Raw genomic sequence first — 12367 nt, forward strand, 5'->3', positions numbered from 1 at the left:
GTAAAACGAGTTTGTTCAACCACATTTAAAGCCAAAAGAAACTTTTGGGGATAGGGAGTTTGTCTTCTTCCCAAGTTAAAGTACGTATGCAACAAATTTAATAAAAGTCGTCTATGATGTTAGGGATATTTTATAATGTTATTCAAAATAAAAAAAGGGGGATATTTTATAATGAAAAGGGAGAAAAAAAGATTTTGAAGAGGGGAAGAGGATGAAGGTATATTTTTACCAAACTCTTTTAACGAAGTGATAATTATATAACTTGAGGAAAAAGATATTCCAATAAGCGTTGTGAGCTAAAAGATATTTCTCTAAAATGGGAGGAAATGAATTTTGTAACGCTGGAGCTAAGAAATATTTATCAAGTAGCAATACTGTAAGAATATTAATGAAAGTACAAAAGGATGAAAACAATATAAAAAAAAAATCTAATTTGTGAATGATAATTAATAATATCGTAATACATGTCTGTGAACATTTTATTTTTAATAACCAATCATCAATGGTGTGACCATTATATACGCTAAAAGTCAACACTTTAAGGTCGGCCAATCACCCCAAGTCATTTTTCACTTCGCCCCTGATCAATGATATTCCATTATATGTATAATAAACTTTTTAAAGATAATTTTATAGTATTTTACTAGATCTTTAGATCAATAAATTCCAATTAATTATATAAGAGTTTTTTTTTTTACTTAATTGCAAATTTTACTATTTATGTTTTCAATTTTGTGCATTTTATCACTACAAATGAAATATTGATGATTTTAACTTTTGACATCGATCGTAACTATAATTGATTTAGTAAAGTTATTTTTTACATCCGTTATAATCACTATTGAAGTAGAAAGTCATTTTTTTACATTGATTGTAACTACAATCAATACACAAAAATCTAAAAAAATTAATTTTTATATAGTTTTGTTATCAATGTGATGGTAAAATACATAAAAATTAAAAATTTAGATGATAAAATTTATGAAATATTGAAAGTTGGACAGTAAAATTCGTGAAAATAATTGAATGAAAAAATATATAAAATTATTTAAGTTAGATGGTAAAATTTGTAAAATAAAACTTGAGTAGTAAAATTTGAGAAATAATGAAAGTTTGGTGGTAAAATTTGTAATTAAACCCCTTTTTAGTGTAATTTTATAATATAAAAGGCTTTTAAATTAAAAATAAGTAAAAAAATTATATTTGAATATTTTTTATGAAAAATTAAAAATATATACAAATTTTTATTTTAATGATTTTTGTATACTTTTGAAATAAAAATATATATTTAGATCCAATGATTATTCTATATTGATAATTCATATGCACCCTAACATTGTAGCTAACACCGAAAACTATAATTGAACTGAAAGGAAGATTAAAGTCATTTTCTTTAGTTGATTTTATAGTTGAAGTTAAATTGATTTATTTAATGTACCGAAACAAGTTGATTTTTTTATGTCATTAAATTTTTTTTCGTTGTATTTTTTGTGCCATAAAATCACTTTCTTACCTATCTCTAGTTTTTTTGTCAAAAGATCGTTCTCATTATCCTCGTTCATTTTTTCTCTCATTATCTTCATGTTTTAAGTTGGACCCTAAACAAGCCATTATCCCAGTAATACCCCTTTTGTACTGTTTCTTTCATTTCCTTTATTGTCATATTTCATTTTTGGTTTAGCTATGTGATTCTCTCGATCATATTAAAATGTCATGATTTTGGGCTTTGTCGAAATACAAGTTTTATCACCGCTGTGGCGTTTTGCAAAGGCAGGAGGGAACCTCAGGCCTGGTCCATCGTAGCTAAGGCCTAAGGGGAACTTAAGAAAACCTTAAGTCTTTTACTTTCGGCTCTACTCTTTTGCTTCTTGCATTTCCCAATTATAGGGGTGCAGGAAGTAAAACACAACCTTTAATTGTAAATATTGGGCCTTCTTATGAATGATCAACAAGGATTGTTATTCTCACAACTGTTTTGAAAAGTTCACCCACAACCTTTTAATGACTTTTTTTACCAAAATACCCTTGACAGAATATTGTGAAATTACACCCCTAACAACACAACAGAAATAATTGTCCGTTGTATATGTTATGTATTTCAATAAGATCTTGTTGAGGAAACAAATAAAAAATGTTTCCATCTAGGGTATCTTGGTAAAAAAAAAGTATATTTAAAGGCTTGGGTGAACTTAGTATCTGTGGAAGTTAGATTACCAATTCCCGTGATCAATACTGCGTGAAGTCATTAAGAGGTCTATGCCAAGCCCTTATTAGAGAAAATTGGGCTTTCTTACGTATGAAGCACTACTGAACTCTTGCCTTTATTTGTTATTATAAGACAAAAAAAAGAGGGTCTGTATTTTTTTGTACAAAAATAGTTTTATTTTATAGGATGATTATATTTTTCAGATTATTATAGACACTATATTTAATTTTAGTTTTGAGAAAAAATATTGGAAAGTTATTATTTGTTTTAAATAATAAATACAATTAATATTTTTCCAAAAATCATGATTTCACCAAAGCAAGTCTTCAAAATATCCGATAAAAATGCTATTTTGTTAAAGAAATCAAACAAACAAAATGAAAACCCTAAAAAGAAATTTATGAAATATCTTTGTAATTAAAATATGCAGATTGTCTATAATTTAATTTATGAATATTTCAATTAATGTCTTAAATGAAATTTGGGGAAATGATGCTTGACATGTTGCCACTTTTGGGGAAATGATGCTTGACATGTTGCCACAAGATCTTGCCTTTACTGTTTTGGTTCCGTCCGAGGATGCTTTCAAGCGAGATCTGCGTCTGTCGGTGAATGATAGTTTCAAACCGGACAAGTTCAATGATACCTATGCGATTGTGAGTCGTATATTGGGGTTTTCAGCTGTTCCTGGGACACTTTCTTTGGCTAATGTGCAATTGGGTGAGCTTGTGAACTATGATTCCTCATCTGGGTTTCCCTTGTACTTCTCAAAAGATATCAATGGAATGCTTGTTGTTAATAGGATTTGATCAGAAATAGTAGATGTTAGGAAGAAGGAGATTCTTGTCCATGTCATGGATGGGGTTATTATGGATGCTGAATTTGAGGAATCGATTTTAGCTGAGGATGATACAGAGGAGGATTGAATTTACTGTAATCGGGTTTTGCCCTTTGATTTTGGCTTCATATTTTGTTGTATTCAACATAGGCATAGTCTTTATTATACACTTGTACATGTTACAATGCATTTCTTTTCATTTTTCTTTGTTAGTTAGAAGTATACAAGCATAAGGTTTTCATTTTCTCACAACAGATATTGAAATATAGTTTACTTACTGCAGCTTTTGTTATGTTCCCGGTCCAGTACAATCAATCTCAGTTCTTTAATATAGTTCCGATATTAGAAATTTCATTGTTACGCTAGAACTAAATAAATGGCTACATAATAAGTACGTACTATTTGTGAGGGCGATGTTTAAAGACATATAAACCACAGTAATGATTTTACAGTATGTTTAACTTGATAAGTTATCTCATCTAGCAATGTCCTGGATACAAAACTTGTATTTAATTGAAGGTAATTCCAAACAAATAATCCCATATTATTATATATGAATTGACAGAAGCTCATGAAAGTGGAGAAACACCACTGTGAAATCCTTAAGGAGGACTAAATTGATTTTCACTCTGAAGTTTCTGAAGTTGTTACTTCCATAATATAATAAATAGCGCTGAAGTTAAAACCAAAATCAGCAAACAACAGTAACAAACAATGGCAGCATGATTCAGTTAGTGTATCTCACCTTGTTAACAAGTTGTGGAGTGCAATTACACTACTAATGAGAGACGATAGTTACTTTACCAGCATATAATATCATTCATTTTCACTATACAACTAGGACAAAGGATCAATACCCTAGAAAGGAAACTGCAGAAGACTATAACATTCACACTTAACATTAAATTCACATTCTAAACGTGCGAAAGCCCTTGATCAGATTAGTGAAATTAAGATTTGGTAGCAGGTTGAATAATACATCCTAAGTAAATAAAACATGACATCATGAAAGACTATAGTGGAATAAACCTGCTAAAAAAAACTGAAGAAAGCAGCTTGTTTTGTTAAAGAAACTCTAATAAAGAAAGAAAAATCGTATCATTTAAAAAAAAACCAGTTACTAATGTGAAATATAGATTTAAAACCCTTTGCTAAATTTAAACCAAGTGATGTGGATCAGAAAAAAACAATTCAACCTAAATTCCAGGACCATTTGATAACAGCCAAATAACCAACTTGTAGATGGTTCGTGACCTCATGGCTTAAGGGGAAGCTTTCCATCAATGACAAGATCAGGGTAACTTCTTAAGTCTTGCATCCAAACCATTCAAGGCTGTGAGTTTTGCACTTTACCTACATAAAACAAAGTACATTGTCAGCATTTGTACAGGAAGAATCATCTTAGACACTCACCTAAAAAAGACAGGGCAAGACAACAAAACCAAAATCTAATAGAAAGGAATTGCATCCAATTTGGATAAACTTCTCAACAAGCCCTTAGGAGAGAAAATAAGAAAGTAAAAATTAATCAAACTTCTCCCATTATAAGTTAAATTTCAACATATGCACCTCACCTTTTTTATTTCATGTAACTGGTCTAAAAGTTGAGGTGTATAATTTTATTTTAACTTATGGGTGAAATTTGATTAATTTTACCTTCCTATTTCTTCTCCCATGAGTGTTTATTAATAAATTTATCCATCCAAACAAGGTCAGTATATAACACGAAGAAGTATGAACAAAAGTACCTCTGTAGCCGGGGCCTAATGGTAACATTTTAGAGAGGTTTTCATGGTACCTATTTTTTCAATGATAATTCCTGCATATAGAGTATCGGTGTGAGGACATAGAAAAAAGAGTAATGCTAGGATTCTTTATTTTTAAATAAGCTGTTGAAAGTTATATAGTGATAAACTTATCAAAAGCAAAAACTGACCATCACACGAGTTTGCATGATTTCGCTTGAATATAACTAGTAGTAAGATATAATTTGCTTGCCAAGCTTGGATTTCTATACCTCTGCATTAATGGAGTATCAAGTATTAACTAAGATTAATGCTCAAGTTGATCAGTCAAGTTATACTCAGTACTCAGTATTAGTAAAATTAGATTATGTTCAAGTGCGCAGGAAGCAGTGGTGATGTCAATAATGTAGCTGTCAAGAGTGAACCATTGATTTGGGCTTGTGATTATTAATATATCATATCATTACTCTAAACTATCCTTTTGTGACTCCTGATATGTTGGAATGTTATGATGTCTGATTAAGGTAGAGTTGGTTTCAGACATCAAATCTAAATCTATCCAAGACGTATGCTAAACATGCTAGAAAGAAAGGAAAAAAAATGGATTAAAGTATATACGTACTTGGATTCAATCTTTAGACACAACAATGTTATATATTAAATCCATACTGATTTAAGTTTTATTACCATTGAATTCTAGTCAACTGATTATTTCATATTTGCTTAATAATTCTCCCTTGCACGTGACTTGCTAGCTTCCAGCATACATGCGTGTATGAGTAATACCACTGGTCTTCATAATCATCCAAGTCCCTCTCAGAAACAAAATTAGGATTAATTTGATGATAACGATGAATGACATCCGCAACTTGGTTGAATATAATACCTTGTTTGTGAAGTGTATATATATTTTTTCATGTGTTGTAAATGTGGTTCATGATATTCAAAGATGGAATCAGACCCGAGGTATGACTACGACCCATTTGTACTCGTTGAACAGTAAAGTACACTAATGTTATTATAATTTATGCATTCCAAGGTGAGACATCTCATGAGAGGAAAGAAAGTAGAACCCAAGGCATCCGTCATAATATTCTATTAGTACTATCCAAGTATAATCCAACAGAATATACTCAGCGAGATAAAGCCAAAATGAAGGAACATGAAGGAGAATGTCTAGGCATTTATAATATTTTAGATGGAACTAAAACTGATCACTAGGTAAACTAAATATACTTCTCAAAAAAAAGAAAAGGTAAACTAAATATCAATCTGATAAGCTACATCTTTTTTTAATTAAACGGTCCATGATGATACATCCCTAAATGTTTTCTTTTTATGCTAAACCTAAGTTCACCCAGTAACAAGAATGAATTTATTAAAACAAAATCTTCTCCCCCCACACCACCACCACAGAAAAGATTGAGACTTCTTTTACAGAAAGCTCAAGCGCAGGTCTAATGGTGGGTGCTCCATTTGTTCACCCATCGTGTATGAAAACATTGTATTATTATTATCCCGACATTCACTTGCACGCAACCTCAACTTCTCTGGTTCAGATTCACCAAAGGAATTTAAGGGAAAGAGTTGAAGAGTCTCAATCACCCTATCTGGCTTTGAAACTTGGTACATCTCAGCAAGACCTGCGATAAGGAAAAGTATCAAAAAACATATTCCATAGATACTCAAAAGCTAGTTAACAATGTTGCTCTTCCTAATTCCTACGTAGATAAACTTCTTTCTAAGCATTTATAAGATAAGAAAATAAAAAGAAAAAATGATATAGTCTTCTCTGGTAAGCTTAAAATCAACTATTATACTTAACTTTTATAATAGAAATTCTCTGGTCCAACTTTTTGTCAAGACTAAAAGTGTTTTTGAGAAGTTTTTTTATTAGAAAAAACTCTATATGTTCAATATAAAAAAATTCTCAAAAACAATTAAGACTTGAATCGTATAAACGGATGTTAAATTATATGAGAAGTTTAATTCATTTTATTATTATTATTATTTATTGTAAATAGTTATGAAAAAGTATATTGGAACGAAGATATATATTACTTACTTTGTGTAGAAGGTGCATTTTGTCTACAAATGAGATCCTTGTGATCATCAAAGGAGAGCTTACGGTTCTTCTGTCTTTCCCGAGCCTTATGGTTCTGAAACCAATAGAAGACATTCTTGCTCTCTATCTTGCCATAAAAGCTAAGCTGAGTGGAGATCTTTTGAATCTGGTCAGTGCTTGGGGTTCGGAGCCCTGATCTGAAGAGTTCAGTTAGAAGTTTAACCTGTTCAGTGGTGGGATTCCAACGCCCACACTTGGTGCCACTTTTGCCACGGACACTTCCTGATGATGATCTAATGCAAAAGCCTGACAAGCCCTCGTCCATGTTTTGCTTCTGATCCTCAAAACTTTATTAGTTCTCAGATTGTCTGAACCATAAAGATCCCAGTCCGTGTGCATATATATAATGCCCTGACTCAATATTCTAATGCCAAAATCTTTGTCCTTTTTTTTGTATTTTTTTCTTCTTGTATTGCTTTTGCGGGGATCACAGATCTTACAATAGTCGTTCTGTCTGCTTTGAATTTAGGGAATGTGAGGGACCATTAGACTAGTTTTTTAAATGGGGCATATAACTTAGGTGCCATTTTTTGAAACATTTTTATTAATTTTTTTGGTAATTAAACTCTATTAGAAAATATGATTTACCTGATAGTAGAGTTTTTTCTCTCAATTACTGTTTTTTTTTTCTATTTAAAAAGTTCAAACTTAAAATTTACTCGAGGAATTTAAGTTAAATTTCATTCAGATCGACTAACCACGTTATGATAAACTAAGTGTTGGTATTTTATAACTACTTTTGTTAATAAAAACACAAAATACTTAATTATATTTTTTAGCAATAAATTACTGTTATAATTTTTTTGTTATAACCAAAATATAAAATTAAAATACCTGTAAAATATATAGCATTAAATCTCTTTTTTCATTACATGTGGATTTGATCTATTTCATTTAGAATGGTATTTTTTCATCCTAATAAAGAAATAGAAAGTCATGAGCAAAAACAGCCATTGTTCAACGTTTCGGTCTTGGGGCAGCGAACTTACAAGTTTCCCTAATTGAAGTTTAACCATATTTTAGATGATTCTTCTCCATTTATTTATTTTTATTTCCTCGAGTTCTTCTTAGACACAACACAATGTGTTTTTCAGTAAAGTGTGCACTTACTCCTAAAATTTATACTGTTATACATACATATTGTCTTTATATATGTTTGTGTAGTTTTCATTGTCTTTTATCTTATTCCTAGTGCTTCGACAACATTACATATGAAATTAATCCAATTCCATCTAGACATGTGAGTTACGCCAAACTTTGCTTTTAAAAAGAAGTGGTTGTCCGCTAAAGTTCATGGAGAATAGTTCAAAGTTGTAATATACTATTAGGTTAGATTACACTTATTTGGTTATATTCACCGCAACATTTCAATTCATTTTTAATTTTTTTATTAATTAAAAAAATTATTTAACTGTTTAATAAATAAATTTTTTTAATATTTTATATCATTTTTTAAAATGTTATTTGAATTTAAAACATTAACTTTTAATTTTTTATATTTCCTTTATTTTTTTATCTTTAATATATTTGTTAAATTTTTTAAATAAATCATGATTTTATTATTTTTATATTATTTTATATTTTTTAATTACTTTAATAGTTAATTTTATCGAATAGTTAATATTTAATAAATTAGTTTTTCAATTATCAGTTATTCACCTTCAACTATCAGCTATTAACTAACATTTTAGCTTCCCGTTAATTTTGTCCAACGCAATCTATATCACAAAGTGAAAATTCAGTCTAATAAATAAAATAAGAAATTGTAATTAGATTAAGAATAAAGAACTAATTTGTAAAACATTGTATATATACATATGAACATATATTTTATTGCAAACTTAACTAATTATTTTTCTATTAAAAATCATAAATTCCTTTTTTTTTCTTTTTAAAGACTGCCCCTTACTTCAAAAAAATCAAAAACAGTAATGATATACTAATTTCTAAATTATAAATTTTCATACACATTTTAACATAAAGACGTGCGTCTCTTGTACTAACACTTTTCTTTGAAGTGTGATTTTACTATTATTTAATACTTCAATCATATCTTTCAAAAGGTTTAAAATTATTCATCATTTTCAAACTTTCCCCCTCTTTGTTAAGATTTCTTTTCTTTCTTGTATCTCAATTTTAACTCTGTTAAAACTAACTTTTTTTAAGTTTATTTTTAAAATTTTCTTTATTCAAAATATTTCTTAAAAATTTAATTTTGTTTAATTCAGCTTTTTACAAATATATATAATAAATTAAACCAAATACTACAGATACTAAGTTGACTTTGGTTCATGGGACACCTTATGTTACGTCGACATTTGCTCAATTACTCCTGTCTTTGCTAGCTGCCCATCAACTGCATGGGTCCTCTTCTTTTTCTTCTGTTTTTTTTTTATATATAATTTCTTCTGAAATTTCGAGACTTAGTATTTCGAAGTCTGATATATTTTTTATTCAAGTCTGAAATTCTGAGATGGACATATATATAAAGGACATCAGAAAAATACGTGAAATAAATTGAATTTGGGAATCAAGTTATAAGAAAATGTAAAATAAAAACTACTGTAATTGTTTTATTTTTTTTCCTACATAGAAACTATTTGTTGTATTTTAACTTATAGCAATATCATTTTGCTCTTATTTCCTTTGACAAATTATTTATTTAAAGTGGAATGATTGTATTAATAGTTGAAAAATGAAATTAAAAGAATTTAATAAAAAATTACACTTCAAAAAACTAATAAAAATTCTAATAAATTCTTTCATCAATTTTAAATACTATTCAAATCTCTAGGCGTCATAGAACATTAAACCACGACTGAATAATAGTTAGTGGAAAAACCAAGTAATATAACGTGATTCATGATATACTGGTCATGGAAAAGTAAAAGAAATGGTATATGATCCTTAAATAATGATAGTGTGGTTCAGTAATACTTACGAGATTGGTAGTCAAAAAAGGACAGAGAGACCACATTCTTCCGTGCACTTTCTACAATTCCCGAGGATGTTGTACTATTCACGAGTGTCATTTGTCTCTTGAAACTTGGCACTAGGGGCTTGCCTGCTCTAACTTCTAGGTGTTTTGGACCGAAGCTGTTGTTACTTGTTAGCCACGAACCAGCTATGAACTGATTTCCGCAAGTAATTAAGCCGTAGAACAATCAAAAATTTGTTAGGAAATTAAGGGGAATAAATAAAGACATTTATACTAATAAATTATGATAGATGATATAAGAGAATTTTGGTATTATATTTTAACTTAAAATTTTAAAGTTTAAATTTATGGATTTTTTTTTATTCTACTCACCTGGGATTTCACATGCTCCAACAGAATGTGGTCCTAATTAGCAAACAACCAAATTCTGATTTTAAACACATTGGTATTTGTTGCTTTCAGATTTTAGTGCACTACAAAGCAATTCTGAAACAAACTAACAATATAGTATAGTTCGCAGAGGATTATGTATTACAAATATGTAGTTTGCATTTGATCTTTTAAGTTTGTATCTATAAAAAATAACGTTGAGAGAATTCGATTTTTCAAATATAAGTTGTTTAAAAGTGAACATGTTAATAAATACATAAAACTTCCAATTTCACCATCCATATATAAGGTGTACAATAATAATTTATTCAGACAAAAACATGAAAGTTGTGAAGAATAAGTAAAAAATGTTCTAAGAATGGTAAAGGCCCCTTGCTTTTAGCTAGCTTGATGCATGTGTCTTTATGTGATTGTCCAAGTATATAAGGACTAGAAATAGTGTTTGATGAAAGGAAGAAAGGCAATAAAAAAAGAAGTAAGGTTAGGACTTTAGGAAGGGAAATAAGAAGTGGAAGACTAGAAATAGAATGAGGGCATGCAAGCGTGAAAGCAATCAAGCTAGGACGCCGTCACCCTTCTCCGTATCGTATGATCCGTGTCTTTTACTTTCTTGTCTCCACCACTTTTGTCGGTGCTTTTGCTAAATCAACTACCTATCATGCGGAACCCTAAACAATTAATTAATTAATCTAACAACTGCATTGCAACACCATTTCTTTTTTTATTTAATAAATAATAAAGGGTAAAAATAACCACTATATATAGTTTATGTTTAGTGTTAGGTGCTGATGGCTGATGCAATACAATCCTTAGAATGTGGATGTGCTTTTCGAAACATGACAAAAAGATAGAGCTAGAGTGGTTAAACAATGCAGATTAGCGTTAGCAGCAGTCAAACATTCTGTCCCAGAGTCAATAATAACAACACTATCTATCAGTGGCAGAATTTGCTTCCACCACTTATATAAACTGTGATTATTTTATTTTCTTTCATTTTCTCTTCACATCCTAACAAGCATTAGCATGGATATGGGGGAAATGAGAAGAACAATAGATATTATATTCCTATTGTTATATTTTTGTTTAAATACATATCCAAGCTATTTTTCATTTTATTACTATTAATAATCAAGTATACATTGGAGTAAAGAGTAGATGAATCAACAATATTATGTGAATACCATAACAAAAACAAGGATATTTTTTTTCTTGTCCTGTATCATAATTAAGAAAAGATAATGCAGACACTCCAAAGGAATCAAGTTATTTGGAAAATTAAGTTGCAATGACCAATGATGCTGTGAATTGAGCAAACTGCTCCAATTCTGGGGACAATTCCAAGTGAGTACTCTGTGGCTAGTCCTACAAATCCTGGAACTTGCCCCCATTTCAACATGTTAACCAAATAATTGTTGAAAAGGTATCATGAATTATCTATAACAACATATACAATGGGGATAGTCTCCTTTGCTTTCCATTTTTTCGTTAGCTGTCTTTACCACTCAATTGTATTTTAACTGATTTTACTCTCTTCATATTATATCTCAAGTTTTATTTCTCAATTACACATTCCCATTTTTTTTAACTTCCTCCATTTCTCTGTTTTATTAAAAAAATGTTGAGTGACATCTGGTAACTCCCTTTCCCCGGCCCTAATAGATTTATAATTTTAGCTCATCTATAAAGCTGTCAATGCTAATATTTATCTTAGTTGGTGTGCATTAACATTTAACATCAAAAAATTTGGACTAAAAAATCATTAAATCTTTTATTTTTCAAAATTTAATTCAAAGACATTATCATGCTTTATCATTTAACTTAAAAAATGAAAAAAAAATCCTCGTAAATAGGAAAGAATCATGGAAAGAAAGATAAGATAAAGAAAAAATATTTCATTTTTATTTTTTAAATTAAATGATATAATACAATAATATTCTTAAATTAAATTTTGAAAAATAAAAAACAATGGTTTTATAGTCCAAATTTTTGTGTTAAATGCTAATTCACTCCAATTTATCACCTAATATTTTTTTAAAAAAATAATGTATAAAAAAATGAAGACCTTAAATAGTTCAGGTTCAGGGCCTAAGACTAGTGTGTCGTTAGCCTTACAGATGTCACGATT

General features: G+C 29.4%; 2 protein-coding genes across 2 annotated transcripts; one reads left to right on the forward strand and one right to left on the reverse strand.

The window, feature by feature from the left end:
• Positions 1–2706: 2706 nt before the first annotated feature.
• On the forward strand, positions 2707–3399 carry LOC100819772 (uncharacterized; the record flags this gene model as incomplete). Its single annotated transcript, XM_014773339.2, is given in 1 exon segment — positions 2707–3399. A coding segment is annotated over 1 exon segment (426 nt), but the record flags the coding sequence as incomplete, so codon positions are not given.
• A 2555-nt stretch (positions 3400–5954) lies between these two features.
• On the reverse strand, positions 5955–7683 carry LOC100820304 (WUSCHEL-related homeobox 5). Its single transcript, XM_003518358.5, has 2 exons — positions 6855–7683; positions 5955–6432 (listed from the first exon to the last, which is right to left on the reverse strand). The coding sequence occupies exons 1-2, from the start codon at positions 7177–7179 to the stop codon at positions 6224–6226; spliced, it is 534 nt and encodes a 177-aa protein (XP_003518406.1). The 5' UTR covers positions 7180–7683; the 3' UTR covers positions 5955–6223.
• Positions 7684–12367: the final 4684 nt, after the last annotated feature.

This window comes from Glycine max, chromosome 2 (assembly GCF_000004515.6).
Source record: "Glycine max cultivar Williams 82 chromosome 2, Glycine_max_v4.0, whole genome shotgun sequence".
NCBI lineage: Eukaryota > Viridiplantae > Streptophyta > Magnoliopsida > Fabales > Fabaceae > Glycine > Glycine max.

Coding starts and splice junctions, on each gene's coding strand:
- LOC100820304 (XM_003518358.5), bottom strand. CDS start 7,179: ATGGACGAGGGCTTGTCAGGCTTTTGCATTAGATCATCATCAGGAAGT. Junction 6,433..6,854: donor AAATGCACCTTCTACACAAA/GTAAGTAATATA, acceptor TCCTTATCGCAG/GTCTTGCTGAGATGTACCAA.